General features: G+C 40.2%; 1 protein-coding gene and 1 long non-coding RNA gene across 3 annotated transcripts in view; one reads left to right on the top strand and one right to left on the bottom strand.

Moving 5' to 3' along the window:
- The window catches only part of LOC132397483 (protein APCDD1-like), a 40,699-nt gene that overhangs the window by 21,898 nt on the left and 1,780 nt on the right, over positions 1 to 17,021 (top strand). Inside the window, exon 4 of the mRNA XM_059976316.1 lies at positions 14,644 to 14,965. Coding sequence (XP_059832299.1) covers positions 14,644 to 14,965 — 322 coding nt within the window. The remainder of the gene's footprint in view (positions 1 to 14,643; positions 14,966 to 17,021) is intronic.
- Positions 1 to 17,021, bottom strand: part of LOC132397538 (uncharacterized) — a 29,428-nt gene that overhangs the window by 11,738 nt on the left and 669 nt on the right. Inside the window, exons 2-4 of one of the 2 annotated variants that reach the window (XR_009513389.1) lie at positions 16,033 to 16,194; positions 7,727 to 7,816; positions 5,809 to 5,913 (exon numbers count right to left, since the gene is read on the bottom strand). This is a non-coding gene — a long non-coding RNA (uncharacterized LOC132397538). Of the gene's footprint in view, positions 1 to 5,808; positions 5,914 to 7,726; positions 7,817 to 16,032; positions 16,195 to 17,021 lie in introns of those variants that run through there. The other variant, XR_009513388.1, reaches the window with a different exon arrangement.

Here is a 17,021-nt window from a genome sequence, read left to right as displayed (position 1 = left end):
CTACAATTCTTTGCATTTGGCGCGTGGTTAGGGTGTTTGACAAGCGACCTGAATGTCGTGAGTTCGAGCCCAGCCAAGACAGCACTTAACCACACGATGCTCCGGTCTACCCAGCTGAAAAATGGGTACCGGCAAAAAAATGCTGGTCTATTGTGATAGACAGGCATCCTATCCGGGGGAGAGTCTCGTACTCTCAGTCGCTTCGCGCCACAGAAACCAGCATAAGCACCAGCCTGATGAGCCAGAAAGGCTCGGGACAGGACTTGGATTTTGACAATTCCTTGCACTTTTGGAGCTGTTTTCTTTGTTTCTGTTTTATGGATAGTCATCATGGAGATGGTGTGCTGAAGGGCTTGTTTCCATGGAGTATGACTCTAGGATAAGGACTCTTGCAATACTGATAACTTTTATAAACCCCCAAAACTGTAGAGGTTTGATCAGAAAACAGCATCAACATGACATGACACTAATTAGATCCTAGTCCCCGATGCTGGCCAGAAATTGGAAATGAAACATTGTGAGTGCTTTCAAGGAAGTAAGTTCTTTCCACTCTGCAGACAGGTGTACTGCATTCACATTGCCTGTAGTCATTCTGTATAAAATTCAAACAAAGACTATCCCCATAGCAACAGGTATTTTCAAATTCAGCAGGACAAATACATATGGTATAAATGCTTTCTGATCATTGGAAATTTTCTCCTCCATGAAGCCATCCATTCTATGAGTCATAATGAGCAAAACTTTGAATGAGAAGCTCAGAACTTTTCAATGAGCTAGTTGATTCCATTAACATCAGAGAACAGAATGTGGTGACTCCATGTGTCATCTGTTTGGTAAGTCCCTGGCAGTGGAAACATACACGGGCCGCTTGTCATTATCTTCTAAGTTGGATACACTTCAAAGCTGAGGATTTTGTATTAGAAAATAACTAGACATCTCATTCCTAAGCATTGTCTAATTACCTCCATGGAAAATGTATGCTTCCAGATAGCGGGTCAGGACAGAATTAGACACATGCCATTTCTCCACTCATACCCGTCTCTCTCTACTGTGGAACAGAACATTGAATTTCACATTTAAAGAAGGTTTAGTAGGAGAGGGTAATGGTTGTGGAACTATGCCCAAAAATGATTCAGCCTTCCCATTTACGTGTTCGCTTCAGAAGAATACACTGGAGAACAGTTACTCTGAAAGCAGCCATAAGACCAGAAGATGTAGGTGCAGAATTAGACCATCAAGTCTGCTCCACCATTTCATCATGGCTGATCCAATTTTCCTCTCAGCCCCAATCTCCTGCCTCACCCCCGTATCCCTTAATGCTCTGACCCATCAAGAATCTATCAACCTCTGCCTTAAATATACATAAAAGCTTGGCCTCCACAGCTGTTTTTGTTAAAGAATTCCGCAGATTTACCACTCTCTGGTTAAAGAAATTCCTCCTCATCTCCTTTCTCAAAGGATACCCCTCTATTATGAGGCTGTATCCTCTGGCCTTGTACTCCCACCATCCTCTCCACATCCACTCTATCAAGGCCTTTCACCATTCCAGAGGTTTCAATGAGGTCACCCCTTATTCTCCTAAATTCTAGTGTATACAGACCCAGAGCCATTAAAAGCTCCGCAAATGACAATCCTGGAAACATTTTCATGAACCTCCTTCAAACCCTCTTTAGTTTCAGTACATCCTTTCTAAGATAAGGGGTCCAAACCTGTTCACAATACTCCAAGTGAGGCCTCACCAGAGCTCTATAAACTTTCAATATTACATCCTTGCTTTTATATTCCAGTCCTCTTGAAATGATAGCTAATATTGCATTTGCCTTCCTCACCAAAGATTCAACCTGCAAATTAACCTTTAGGGAATCCTGCACAAGTCCCTTTGCGCCTCAGTTTTTCGTATTTTCTCTCCATTCAAATAGTCAACCCTTTGAGCCCGAAACCTGGATCACTGAATGCCTATTTCTTTTGCAGGGGGAGACAGTCCTATTTTAACTTTACCCAGAGCAAATTACACAAGTGATCATTTCTAAATGAAAATAAAGCAATTGCAAAATTGCAAATTTTTACATATGATGCATTCTCCCCAGTCCTACATCCCAATATGCAGTCCATTGATCACAACAATAGAAACTGGAGTTCAAGGCCACAAATTATAAGCATCGTGAAATAACCTCAACAGCTTGGAAATCTGAGGTCCATGAACTAGACCTTGTCACAGGATCACAGGTGGAGAGAGTTAGCAACTTTAAATTCTTCGAGGTTATCCTTTCAGACCACCTGTCCTGGACAGAGCATGTTAATGTGTTCACAAAGAAAGCATGACAGCACCTCTACTTCTTTACAAGTTTGCAAGGATTTTACATGAAATCTAAAACTCAGAATAACTTCTATAAATGTGTGGTGGAGAGTATATTGACTCGCTGCGTAACATGGACATGGTCGCCATCATGGACGTTTACACTACACGCTGCATCCGCAAAGTAAACAGCATTATGAAGGACCCCATGCACCCCTCATACAAACTCTTCTCCCTCCTGCCGACTGGGAAAAGGCTCCAAAACATTCGAGCTCTCACTACCAGACTATGTAACAGTTTCTCCCCCCAAGCTATCCGACTCCTCAATACCCGAAGCCTGGACTGACTCCTTGCCCTATTGTCCTGTTTATTATTTATTGTAATGCCTGCACTGTTTTTGTGCACTTTATACAGTCCTGTTTAGGTCTGTAGTCTAGTGTAGCTTTCTCTTTATTGTTTTTTTGTACGTAGTTCAGTCTAGTTTTTGTACTGTGTCATGTAACACCATGGTCCTGAAAAACATTGTCTCATTTTTACTATGTACTGTACCAGCACTTGTGGTCAAAATGACAATAAAAGTGACTTGACTTGACTTGCATGGAAACTCCAATGCTCTTGAATGGGAAACCCTACAAAAAGTTGTGGAGATGGCAGTCCATCACGGGTAAAGCCCTCCACACCAATGAACACATTTTCACAGAGTGCTGTCACATGACAGCAGTATCCATCATCAGGGACCCCACCCACTAGTTCAAGCCTCTTCCCACTGCTGCCATCAGGAAGAAGGTACAGGAGGCTGAGGACTCACACCACTAGGTTCAGAAACAGTTATTACTCCTCAATCATTAGCTTCTTGAACCAGAATCAGAATCAGGTGTAATATCACCGGCATATGTCGTGAAATCTGTTAATTTAGTGTCAGCAGTACAATGCAATATATAATATAGAAAAATAAATAAATAAATAAATTGGATTGCAGTGTGTGTGTATGTATATATTATTTAAATAGTGCAAAAACAGAAATAGTATTTTTAAAAAGAGAGGTAGCATTCTATGTCCATTTAGGCATAGGGGAAGAAGCTGTTTCTGAACTGCTGAGTATATGCCTCAGGGTTTTGTACTGACGGTAACAATGAGAAGAGGGCATGTCCTGTGTGATAAGGGTTCTTAATGATGGACGCCACTATCTTGAACACTACAAAAGCTAGTACCCAAGATGGAGCTGACTAATTTTATAACTTTCTGCAGCTTCTTTCGATCCCGTGCAGTAGCCACACCGCTCCCCCACCCCCCATACCAGACAGTGATGCAACATGTCAGAATGCTCTCCATGGTACATCTGTAGAAGTTTTTAAGTGTCTCAGGTGACAAACCAAATGTCTTCAAACTCCTCATTAGATCTAGCCACTGTCTTGCCTTCTTTATAGCTGAATTGATATGTTTGGACCAGGTTACATCCACAGAGATCTTAACACCCAGGACCTTGAAATTGCTTATTCTCTCCACTTCTGCTCCCTCTAAGAGGATTGGTTTGTGTTCCCTCATCTTACCCCTCCTGAAGTCCACAATCAGATCTCTGATCTTACTGACATTGAGTTCAAGGTCGTTGCTGTGACACCACTCAACTAGCTTATATCTCGCTCCCATATGCCATCTCAACTCCATCTGAGATACTGCAAATAATGGTTGTATCATTAGCAAATTTATAGATCGCATTTGAGCTATGGCTAGCATACTGTCATGGGTATATAGAGAGTAGAGCAGTGGGCTAAGCACACACCGCTGAGATGCGCCAGTGTTGATCGTCAACAAGGAGATATTATTACACACAGATTGTGGTCTTCCAGTTACAAAGTTTAGGATCCAATTGCAGAGGGTGGTACAGAGCCCAGGTTCCATAGCTTATCGATCTAGACTATAGGAATGTTGGTGTTATCCAAAGAGGATAACTTCACTCAACTTTTCTTGCCCCATCATTGAAATGTTCCCACAACCTGTTGACTCACTTTTCTTTCTCATGGTGTTGATATTTATTGCTTATTTATTATTATTATCATTATTATTTCTTTTTGTGTTTGCAGTTTGTAGTCCTTTGCATACTGATTCAATGCCTACATTTGTGCGGTCTTTCATTGATCCTGTTACAGTTACTATTCTATTATGGATTTATCGAGTACGTTGGCAAGAAAATGAATCTCAGGGTTGTGTATGGTGGCATATATGTACTTTGATAATAAATTTACATTTAACTTTACTGCTATGTAAAGACATGCAATAAGGAGCTGGACAAGCAGCGAAGTTCCATATTTCCATATGCAATGTATATACTATGTATACATCTGGCTTATCAAGTCTGTGCTAGCTCAGAGATATTTTTATAGATGTACCACAGAAGGTATAACACTCCCCACAAACAAAACACAACTCTGCTCTAGTAGACAAGCAGTATCCCAGAAACTTTTCCAAATATAATAATACTTCTCACATATGGGGAGAGTTAAGAGTTAAGGAAAGCACAGCGTAGTTGCTATGCTGTAGACAAGCCGTGTTCCAGAAGCTTGTCCAAATATAACAATACTCTTCACATACAGAGGAGTTAAGAATTAAGGGAAAGCAGAGACATCAAAGAGGAAACACTGATGCTTTGAAGAGATAAAGTTCCACATCAGGCCTAAATAAATAAGAACAAGAATGTGGATATCAGTACATGAAGTATATTGTGAACGCATCAAAGTGAACAGTGGTGGCTCTTAATTCTACTTGCAAGAGATATGAAGAAGTGGCTTTGAAATTATGCTGTGTGAAGGATTGGGAGACCAAAACTAATACCTTCATCTAACATTCCTCCCTGTTATCTTAGAGAAGCTAAAAAACCACATATTTTCAACAGCTGAACTTGTATAGAAGTGAAATTCCAAATGAAAATAAAAAATAAGTTATAAAGTAAAACAGCATATTATCTAGGTGATGAGAGAATGCAGAACTCAGAGGTGCAGAGGCATTGGGGTGTTGGTGCATAATTTGCAAAAGGCTATGAAAAGCAGTGAGGAAAGCTAACAAAATGTTATTATTTATTGCTAGAGGAAATTAATACAAAAATAAGATTAAGCTTCAGTTATATAGTGCATCGATAAGACCACTTCAGGAGTACTGTGTTTAATATTGTTCCATTTATTTAAAGAAGGATATTAATATTTTGGAAGCAGTTCTAAGGGACAAACACCTGGAGAAGGAGGGATGTCCAATAATGGCTAGGATTGTAGCAGCAGGGAATTTAGAAAAGTAAAGAGATTTCATTTACTCACATGAGATCCCAAGTGGACTTAACAGGGTCATTCTAGAGAGGGTGGTTTATATTGTGGGCATGGCCAGAATGAAGAGTAAGTATTTAAAAATAAGTTGTTGCTAAAATAGAAATGAGATGTGATTTAGGAATTTAGGACATGGAACAGGCCCTTCATTCCACAGTGTCTGTGCTGACTGCAATATTGAATGAAACTTATTCCATTTACCTGCACATCATCCATATCCCTGCTTTTCCTTCATGTTCATGTGTCTGGTTAAGCACCTCTATCATCTCTGTTTCCTTCACCATCCATGACAGCGCATTCCAGCCACTTCAAAATTTACAAAGTAAATTTATTATCAAAGTACATATGTCACCATATACAGCCCTGATATTCATTTTCTTGCCGGCATACTCGGTAAATCCAATAATCATAATAGATTCAATGAAAGACTGCACTAACTAGTGAGACAAGCAATCAATGTGCGATAGACAACCAGCTGTGTGAGTAGAAATAATAATAAGTAATTAAGCAGTGAATATCAAGAACATGAGTTGAAGAGTCCTTGAAAGTGAGTCCATAGGTTGTGGAACAGTTCAGTGAGGGGTGAGTGAAACTGAGAGAAGTTATCCCCCCCACCGGTTCAAAATCCCGATGGTTGAGGGGTAATAACTGTTCCTGAATCTGGTGGTGTGGGTCCTAAAGTTTCTGTACTTTCCGCCTGATGGCAGCAGTGAGAAAAGAGCATGACCTTGATAGAGGGGGACCCTGTTGACAGATGCTGCTTTCATGCAACAGTGCTCCATGTAGATGTGCTCAATGGGCGGGAGGGCTTTACTCGTGATGTACTGGGCTGTGTCCACTATTTTTTATTTGTAGGCTTTTCCATTCAAGGGCAATAGTGTTTCCATACAAGACAGCAATGCACCCACTCAATATACTCTCCACCACATATCTGTAGAAGTTTGTCCAAGTTTTTGATGTCAGGCCAAATCTTCACAAACTTCTAAGCAGGTAGAGGTACTACCTTGCTTTCTTTGTAATTGATCTTACATGCTGGGTCCAGGACTGGTCCTCTGAAATAATAACACCAAGGAATTTAAAGTTGCTGACCCCCTCCACCTCTAATCCCTGATGAGAACTGGCTCATGGATGCCTGGTTTCCTCCTCCTGAAGTCAATAATCAGCTCCTTGGCCTTGCTGATACTGAGTGAGAGGTTGCTGTTGTGGCGCCACTCATTCAGATTTTCAATCTCCCTCCTGTATGCAGATTCGTCACCACCTTTGCTTCGGCCATTGACAGTGGTATCGTCAGCAAACTGAATGTGGCATTACTACTTCTATTATTACTTCTCTTTGTGTAAAAGAACCTGCCTGCATATCTCCCTTCAACCTTCCTCTCTCACCTGCAAGCTATGCCCTCTAGTATCTGACATCTTCGCTCGAGGAAAGAGATTCTAAGGAAACAAATGCCTTTAGATATTTTAAAGCAGTGTTAGATAGATTGTTTTTGAAGCAAGGATGAAATATTATCATGGTTTACAGGAATTTGGACTTTAGATTATAATCAGATGAATCATGAGTTCATTAAATGACAAACATAGGATTTGAGAGATCAATTCCTGTTCCTAATTCGTATACTCATCCATACAGCCTTTTGGCACATTGAATTCAAGCATCCATTTATATATAATCCTGTATGAATCCTTTATTCCCACCAGATTCTAATTGATTCCCCAAGATTCAATCACTTATCTATACATTAGGAACAATTTAAAGTGACTGATTCCTCTCCTAACCTACAAGTCTTTGGGATGGGGGGGGAGGGGTGGAGCTCGCATAGTCACAAGGACAATGGTGAATTCCACATAAACAGTACCCAAGTCCAGAGTGAACCTGGGATCACTAGAGATATGAGGCAGAAGCTCTACTGGTTACACTACTGTCCCTCTCCATTCACTTAATAGTCATGCACAGTGTTCACTCCCTCACCACCCTAACTGGCTATAATGTGTATTATCAACAAAATGCATTGCTTTCCTTATTTAAGCTACTGTTAGTGTCTTCCAGACCTATGATCTTCCCCACCTAGGAGGGCAGGAGTAATAGATAGCGTGTGCGTCTCTTTTGTAGTCATACACACCATCTGGACTTGTAATAATATTGCTGTTCCTTCATCGAAACCTTGACTGGATTCTGGGATTTCTTGTCCAACACCAGTAGTTTCAGAGATCTGAAATAAAAACAGAAAAAGCTGGAGGTCAAGCAGCATCTGTGAAAGAAGAGCTATGGCTTCAAGTTGAAGAATTTCAGCAAAGAATCTCCGATCTGAAACATCAATACTCTTTCCCTTTCCACAGATGTCACCTAACCTGCTGAGTACTTCCAGGAATTGAGTGTTTTCATTAACAAAGAGGAAGTAACCTCATAAGAACTGTAGGATTCAGGGTGACCTCTATCAGCAGCCTCACTAAGCAATTAGGTTGAGAAATAAACACTGGCCTTGTTAGAGATGCTGTCATACAAGGCCAGCATTAGGGAGCAAAAATTTTCACCTTTGTGTTCATCGAGTGAAAGAATCTGGACTTTGTGGCACTTCTTGTATTTTTATTTTGTTCCGTTCACAGAAGAATCTGGTGAGCTGCCAGAGGACTGGGCATTGTGCAACAAAGTTCAGAAATAGGCTTGAATTATCAATCAGTTCACTGATAGAAGGAAAATGAGCAGGATAAAGAAAGAGCAAAACTTTTGGGAAATCCTGAATTAATCAGAGGATGAACATTAAGTACAGCTGGCATCATAAATTCTCATGCGAATCCTCTGACATTCTCCGGCACACAACTTTGAAGTTCTGCCATTAGTTAGTCTGGTCTTTAGCAGAGTGAGTTATGGACATGGAATGCTAACTTATTCCCAGATCCAGTGCACTGCAGACCCTGTGATAAAATGTTTCTTATAAACATAAGTGCACAAGAAAAAGTCTTTAATTTAGATAAGAAAAGAACTCTTCAAAGCCAGTGATTCTTGCTGTTTCCCACAGTCTATTAGCATTGGAGATTGAGAGTGGGGGTGAAGGGTGAAGAGGTTGGGTGGTGACTCAACAGCATCGAGGTTTGATATACTTGCCTCCAAATTCATCTGACCAGACAGAGGCACTTAGTACGTAGGCTGAGAAAGTCATTTCATTGATTTCAGAAGAAATTAATTTTGGAGGCAGGTTCAAACAGCTGCCTCTCCCACATTCATATGTTTGCTTCAATCAGCAGCGATACATTTCCAAGCAAAGTCAATTTTTGTTAAATGAAAAGCCTCAACTGATAATTTGAATCATTGGATTAAAACACATAGAATTTTTTTTTGCATTGGTGTTTAACTTTGCTTGCAGGGTATCTGAGGAAACATCATAGCTTCAATTAGCAAGGGTCAATCGGATTGCTAAGGGACTTCCTCTGCCATGTGAGAATTAATGCTGGGAGTCACCCATGTTTCTTAATGGAAGCCCAGTTCCAAGCACGGGCACAATCTTCCAAGCTGTCGCCCATCATGCCAATTTTTCCTGCATTACATCTCAGTGGATCTATCCTGGGCCCAACACATTGATGCAATTGTGAAGAAGGCACACCAGCAGCTATACTTCATTAGGAGTTTGAGGAGATTTGGTATGTTACCAAGATAGTAGCAAAATTCTACAGATGTACAGTAGAGAACATTATGATATGTTGCACCACCATCTGCAATGGAGGCTCCATTGCACCGGATTGAAGGAGGCTGCAGAGGCTTGTAAACTCAGCCAGTTCTCCCCACCATCGAGAACACCTTCAAATGGCAGTGCCTCAGGAAGGCGGGACCACCATCATGGGCCTTCTTTAGGGCCATGCCCTCTTTTCATTACTACCATCAGGAAGGTGGTACTGGAGCCTGAAGATTTACATTCTATATTTTAGGAACAGCTTTTTCTGCTCTACCATCAGATTTCTGAACAGTCCATTAACTCCTGAACATTAACTCGCTATTTATTTTTTGCACTACATTTTTTTATTGTAAATGATAGTAATGTTGAAGTCCTGTGCAACACTGCTGCAACAAAACAACAAATTTCAGGACATTGTCAGTGATAACAAACTTGATCCTTATTCACTATATATGTGGTCTGGTCATGGGTCAGTATAGACTTCTGCAGGCTTTCCAGCTCACAAGCTGCACTGGGCCTGTTCCAAATTAAATCTGATACATAAAAATGAACGAGGAACATTGGCTTCAATGTTTTGAATTAGTTGTAACGTTCAATGGCGGTGTTGACAGCTGATGACCTGGGGAAGGAGCCTTATCAGCTGCCATTAGACATAGAACATAGAAGAGCACAGCACAGGAATGGGCCCACCAGTCCATAATGTTGTGCCCAACTAATTAAGGTAATGACACTTAATTACAGGCTGGTGGCGCAGTGGCATCAGCACAGGACTGTGGGGCAAGAGGTCCCAAGTTTGAATCCGGCTGGCTCGCTGGGTTGAGTGTCGAGCTAGCAACTCGACCTTGTAAAAAAACACCTGGAGAGGGATAGGCTCCATCAGATGCCCAAGACACACTGTACGATGAGAAATCACCAAAAAGATTGTCATGACAGTGCCCTGACGACTCCATCTGGAGTTAAGAGCGCACACGCACACCCACACACACACCCCTAATTACACTAAATACAGTACTTTTGCCTGCACATGGTCTCTATCCCACCATTCCCTGTATATTCATCTATCTAACAACCTCTTAAAAGCATAAAATCTACCTCCAGCACAGACTTTGGCAGCACATTCCAGGCACGCACCACTCTTGGTGTAAAAAAAACTTGCCCCATACATCTCCTTTGAAACTGCCCCTCTCACCTTAAATATATGCCCTTTGCTTTCAGACATTTCAAACTTGGGACAAAGATTCGGGCTATGCCTATCATAAGACCATAATTAGAATTAGGCCATTTGGCCCAACACGTCTGTTCCATTATTTCATCATGGTTGATCCAATTTTCCTCTCAGCACCAATCTTCTGCCTTATCCCTGTATCCCCTCATGCCCTGACCAAACAAGAATCTATCAGCTTCTGCCTTAAATATACATAAAGACAGTCTCCATAGCTGCCTGAGGCAAAGAATTCCACAGATTTACCACTTTCAGGCTTTAGAAATTTCTCCTCATCTACATTCTAAAAGGATGCCCCTCTATTCTGAAGCTGTGTCCTCTGGTCTTAGACTCTCCCACCATGGTAAACATCCTCTCCACGTCCACTCTATCAAGGCCTTTCACCATTCGATAGGTCTCAGTGAGGTCACCCCTCATTCTTCTGGATTCCAGTGAATACAGGCCCAGAGCCATCAAACACTCTTCATGTGTTTCTAAAGCTGTTTAATCCTGGAATCATTTTTAGGAACCTCCTTTGAACCTTCTCCAGTTTTAGAATATCCTTTCTAAGATAAGAAGCCCAAATCCATTCACAATACCCCAACTGAGGTCTCACCAGTGCTTTATAAACTTTCAACATGAATGCTAATATTATATTTGCCTTCCCCACCATAGATTCAACCTGCAAATTAACCTTTACGGAATCCTGCACAAGTCCCTTTGCACCTCAGTTTTTTGTGTTTTCTCTCATTTACAAAATAGTCAACCCTTTCTTTTACCAAAGTGCATGATCATACACTTCCCAACACTGCCACTACAGAAAATATCCTCTCCACATCCACTCTATCAAGACCTTGCACCATTCTATCTGCCATTTCTTTGCCCATTCTCCTAATCTGTCTAAATTCTGCATCCTCTCTAGTTCCTCTAAACTATGTGCCCCTCCACCTATCTTCATATTGTCTACAAACTTTGCAACAAAGCCATCAATTCCATCATCTAAATCATTGACATATAATGTAAAAAGAATCAGTCCTAACACAGACCCCTGTGGAACACCACTAGTCACCAGCAGCCGGCCAGAAAAGGCTCTCTTCATTCCCACTCCTTGCCTCCTGCCAACCAGCTACTGCTTTATCCATTCTAGAATCTTTCCTGCAATGCAATGGGCTCATAGCTTAAGCAGCCTCATGTGCAGCACCTTGTCAAAGGTCTTTAATAATCCAAATACACAATATCATCTGATTCTCCTTTGTCTATCCTGCTCACAAATAAGAGAAAATCTGCAGATGCTGTAAATCTGTGTATCATACAAAAAATGCTGGAGGAACTCAGCGAGCCAGGCAGTGTCTAATAAGAGGGTACAGTCGACGTTTCAGGTTTTGTCTTGAAACATTGACTGTAATTTATTTCCCATAGGTGTTGCCTGGCCTGCTGAGTTCCTCCAGCATTTTGTGTGTGTTGCTTGTGTCTATCCTGCTTGTCATTTCTTCAAAGAATTCCAACCAATTTGTCAAGCAAGATTTTCCTTTGAGGAAACCATGCTGACTACTGTCCATTTTATCATGTGCCTCCAAGTACTTCATCCTTAATGATCAACTCCAACATCTTCCCAGCCACTGAGGTCATACTAACTGCCCTATAGTTTCCTGTCTTCTGCCTCTTTCCCTTCTTGAAGAGTGGAGTGACATTTGCAATTATCCAGTCTTCTGGAACCATTTAGTGATTTTTCAAAGATCTCTATTAATTCCTCCATGATCTCTTCAGCCATCTCTCTCTGGGTGTATACTATCTGGTCCAGGTGATTTATCTACCTTCAGACCTTTCATTTTCCCAAGAACCTTCTGTCTACTTATGGTAACTTCACACACTTTATGCCCCCTAACAGCTGGAACTTCTACCATATTGTTAGTGTCTTCCACAGTGAAGATTGATGCAAAATACTTATCCAATTCATCTGCCATTTCATTGTCCACCACTACTACCTCTCCAGCATCATTTTTCAGCAATCCAATATCCACTCTCACCTCTCTTTTACACTTTATATATTTGAAGAAACTTTTGGCATTGTCTTTAATATTATTGGCTAGCTTATTTTCATATTCCATCTTTACCAAACTTTTTTGGTTGCCTTTTGTTGGTTTTTAAAAGCTTCCCCATCCTCTAACTTCTGGGTATTTTTGTTCTATCATATTCCCTCTCTTTGGCTTTTATATAGGCTTTGACTTCTCTCATTAGCCACAATTGTGTCATCTTGCCCTTAGAATACTTCTTCCTCTTTGGGATGTATATATATATATCCTGTGCCTTTCAAATTGCTTCCAGAAATTCCAGCCATTGCTGCTCTGCCATCATCCCTGCCAGTGTTCATTTCCAATCAATCCTGGACAACTCCTCTCTCATGCCTCTGTAATCTCCTTTACTGCACTGTAAATACATCTGACTTTAGCTTCTCCTTCTCAAATTTCAGGATGAATTTGATTATATTATGATCACTTTCTCCTAAGGGTTCTTTTACCTTAAGCTCTCATTAATTCTGGTTCTCTGCAGAACACCCAATCCAGAGTAGCTGATCCTCTAATGGGTTCAACTATGAGCTGCTCGAAAAGCCTTCTCATAGGCACTGTAGAAACTCTCCCTCCTGGAATTCAGCACCAACCTGATTTTCTCATCTACCTGCATATTGAAATCCCCCTTGACTAACATAATATTGCCCTTTTGGCATGTATTTTCTATCTCCCTTTGTTATTTTTAGGCCACATCCTTACAACTATTTGGGGGTCTGAATATAACTCCCATCGGGGTCATTTTACCCTTTCAGTTCCTTAGCTCTACCCACAATGATTCAACACTGTCCAATCCTCTTTCAAATGATTTGATCTGAAATTTTAAGAGCATAACAATACCACCCCCTGCCTGTCGATGCATCTTATTATATTATAATATCATAATATTATAAACATTTATTAGATCACCCCACAGCCTCCATTGAACCAGAGAAAACAACCCAAGTTTGTCCAATGTCTTCTCTCTCCCATCAGGCAATAGATACGAAAGCCTGAAAGCACATAACACCAGGCAAAGGATATCTTCTCTCCCGCTGTTATCTGACTCTTGAACACACCTCTTGTATGATAAGATAGACTCTTGGTCTCACAATCAACCTCAATATAACCTTGCATATTATTGAGTGCACTGCACTTCCTCTGTAGCTTTTACACTTTATTCTGTATTGTTAGTGTTTTACCTTTTTCTTGCTCAATGTACTATTTTCAATCTTTATGAACCTTGGTACATGTGACAATAATAAATCAAAACCAATACCCATATTTCAAGCCTCCTGTAATAAGACAACTTTGCTTTTATACCATGCCTTTGTTTTTGGCTTATCAGGACTCCCAACCTGGGGTCTATGGACCCATTGGTTGATGGTAAAGGTCCATGGCATAAAAAAGGTTGGGAACCCCTGTTAGGTCATTAAGGCAGCACAGTAATTAAAATGCTGCCTGCATGGAGTTTGCAAGTTATCTATGAGGCCATGTGCATTTCCCAAGCCACTCTGCTTTTCACACCCATCCTAAATTTGAGCTGGTTGGCAGGTTGTTGTATATTAGCCCTGGTGTAATTGAGCAGCAATAGATTCAGAGTGGCATGTGAGAGGGACTAAGTTGCAGGGATATGGCTGGATGAACAGAATTGTTGGGATTGCTACAAGAGCAAGAATTTTGATTGGTCAAATTGTCTTCTGTCATCTATGAAACATGGGGTCTATGATTAAATTGAAATGTGTATATTCTTACAGCAAGACAGCTGACGGACAAATACTCTGTAGACACCCAAGCCACCCAGTAAACAAAAACCGTGTCTTAACTCTATCTTAACTGGAAAATACTGGAGAACTGTTGTCAGGTTGTGACGTATATGAACTAAAGCTATTTAGTTTAAAATATTAAAGGTAAACTTAACAGAAATAAAACATCTGCATTTATCAAATAATAAACAGTCAACATTCATATCAAGAATAGTATTATCTACCCTCTTTTTTATCCAGGTTTATTTTAAAATTACCAGACATGTTTTTCTATTTGCATTTGTGCACAGAAATTTAATATATACTTAATTCTGTTCCTCTACATGCAGCCTGACATTTCTGCTTCTCTTGTTTCAGAACCATGACCATACCTGTGTGGCCTGTCGCATAATTTACCAATCCAATGAGTTTCACCCTCCTATTTTACCCCCGAAGGCAGACCTGCCTGTGGGACTACATGGCCACTGGGTGAGTCAACGTTGTGAGGTGCGGCCTGAGGTGCTCTTTCTCACCCGTCACTTCATATTTCATGACAACAACAACACATGGGAAGGACATTACTATCATTTCTCAGACCCGGTGTGCAAGCACCCAACTTTCACCATCTATGCCAGAGGCCGATACAGCCATGGAATTCCATCTACAAAAGTAATGGGAGGAACAGAATTTGTGTTTAAAGGTAATTTGAAGCAGCTACTCTCATTAAACTTAAGAAATATTTGAGACAAGCTCTTGAGCTGCCATTTAAATGGAAGGCTTTGGACCAAGTGCTGGTGAATGGATTAGTATAGATGAATGTTGATGGTCAGATTGTACTTGATGAGCCAAAGGGCTGGCTGCTGTGCTGGATAACTCTGTGAAATTGATGGAATCTATTGAACCCCCATTCATGACACAGCTGTCACCATTCCATCCTTGAATTTGAATCCATCGAATTTGATGTAGTTATTATTTGCTCTATCTTTTGTTAAAACAGCTATGATCTGGTAAAACTAAGTTAAAAATATCAAGGCAGAACTGATTAACTAGCAACTATTTTTTTGATTAAGGAAACTAAATCTGGTGAATTAAATTGCTTCATAATGTGCAAACGCAAGACAGTAAAAGTCTTGAATTGATGATAGAGGTCAACCAGCCCAGGGTTACCTGCTTCAGACATCTATTGCTCTCTTGCCTCTATCTTTCCATGAATGTAAGAAAAAAGACAAAACAGCAGGTCTCAGTAATACCCTCCAAGATTTTGATCCAAGTTTTTTTTATTTTTACCACTTTACAAGTTAACTGGTTTCCCATCTGTCATAAAATCAATTCAAAATAAGTTGGGTTCTATAAATTGGGTGAACAATCCATCTGCTGGATTCAGGAGCAGTGTGGTTTGGTTGTTACTGGTTTTGTATCTTGACTTCATATCCAACCATTACAGAGGGTATTCTAAAAAGCAAGTGAGTAAAATAACAAGTGTAACTAATGATCATGAAAATATCTGAGATTTATAAAAGTACACCTAGCTGTGTAAAAGCTGCCAGGAAAAAAAATTTCTTATTGCACAGTTAGATTATGGTGTGATGCCATATCCACACATCAATAAGGTGGACTCATTGGTATTTTTTGAGATGGCCTGGATGGAAAATCAAGATCACGAGGTATTCTGATAGAATCCTTGAACAAGGTATTGAAAAGTTTGTGGTGAAGAGGAAAAGTTAGACTCCATGGACATTCATCCTAGCTAGCGAACTGTTGTTTTACCTGAATGTAGACAATCACAACATTCCCAGTACTAGGCAGGACCTTAAGTGTTTAGTCTTTACACGGAGGCATGGTTCCAGCCAAGTTACATCTTTCAGAAGAATGTTTGGACTGTCCCAGGTTTCTGGATAGTGATGAGGCTGGGAGTTCAGGGTTCTTCCTCTTGAAAAGAAAGAGAGGAAGAGAGAGAGATGAAATATTACTGATTGAAACATTAACTGTTTCTCTCTACAGAGATATGGACTTAGCAGCTGTGTTTTTTCAGCACTTCCTGTTTTTATTTGAGATTTCCATTATTTGCAGTATTTATATTCTTTACTGATAACTTATCCATTTTCCTACTTAAAATAAAAGTATCATTTTGTGTCCAGTTGCGCAAGACACCATTTTTATATTTGGCATTGTTAAGTTTTATGTCCTTAATGCACTCCTAAGATGTGTTATTTAATTTCCCAACTTTTGAGTTTGTTCTGTGTCAGTCACTGTCTTAATAGTTGATGAGGGTCTGCATTCAGGAAGGCTAAGGAATGCACAATCTAACAACGTAAATTTACCTGTAGTGCAATATATTTCTTAAAGCGAAACAAGATGTTTGCTCATTCTGTGCTTGAAAAGACAGACATTCTACTGTGCTTTATTCCTGGCCATCTGCAGAATATCATTTGCTTTGGCCTTTGCATGTAGAATAAAGATGTACATTCCTGAGAGGGAAAACCTCCTATTTAAAGCATTCTCACTTCACTGCCATTATTAAGACGTTGCCTATACAATTTTAATTGAAAACTGAATCATAGTATTCCTTGAGGCTGACTCAATACAGCCCAGTAAGCAATGGGTTCCATTTATATAAATGTTCATATTGATGGTCATCTGTATGTCAAAAATATACAAAAATCACTCTGTAAGGTAACCATACCTCAACATTTTGCAAGAAATGGCATCAAAAACACATAAAACTGATAAAGAAGAATTACTAAAAGTAGAGTGTG

The sequence above is a fragment of the Hypanus sabinus genome, chromosome 1 (genome assembly GCF_030144855.1).
Source record: "Hypanus sabinus isolate sHypSab1 chromosome 1, sHypSab1.hap1, whole genome shotgun sequence".
In the NCBI taxonomy this organism is placed as follows: Eukaryota; Metazoa; Chordata; class Chondrichthyes; order Myliobatiformes; family Dasyatidae; genus Hypanus; species Hypanus sabinus.
The sequence above is the reverse complement of the archived record's forward strand: the minus strand, read 5'-3'. Positions and strand labels throughout refer to the sequence as shown.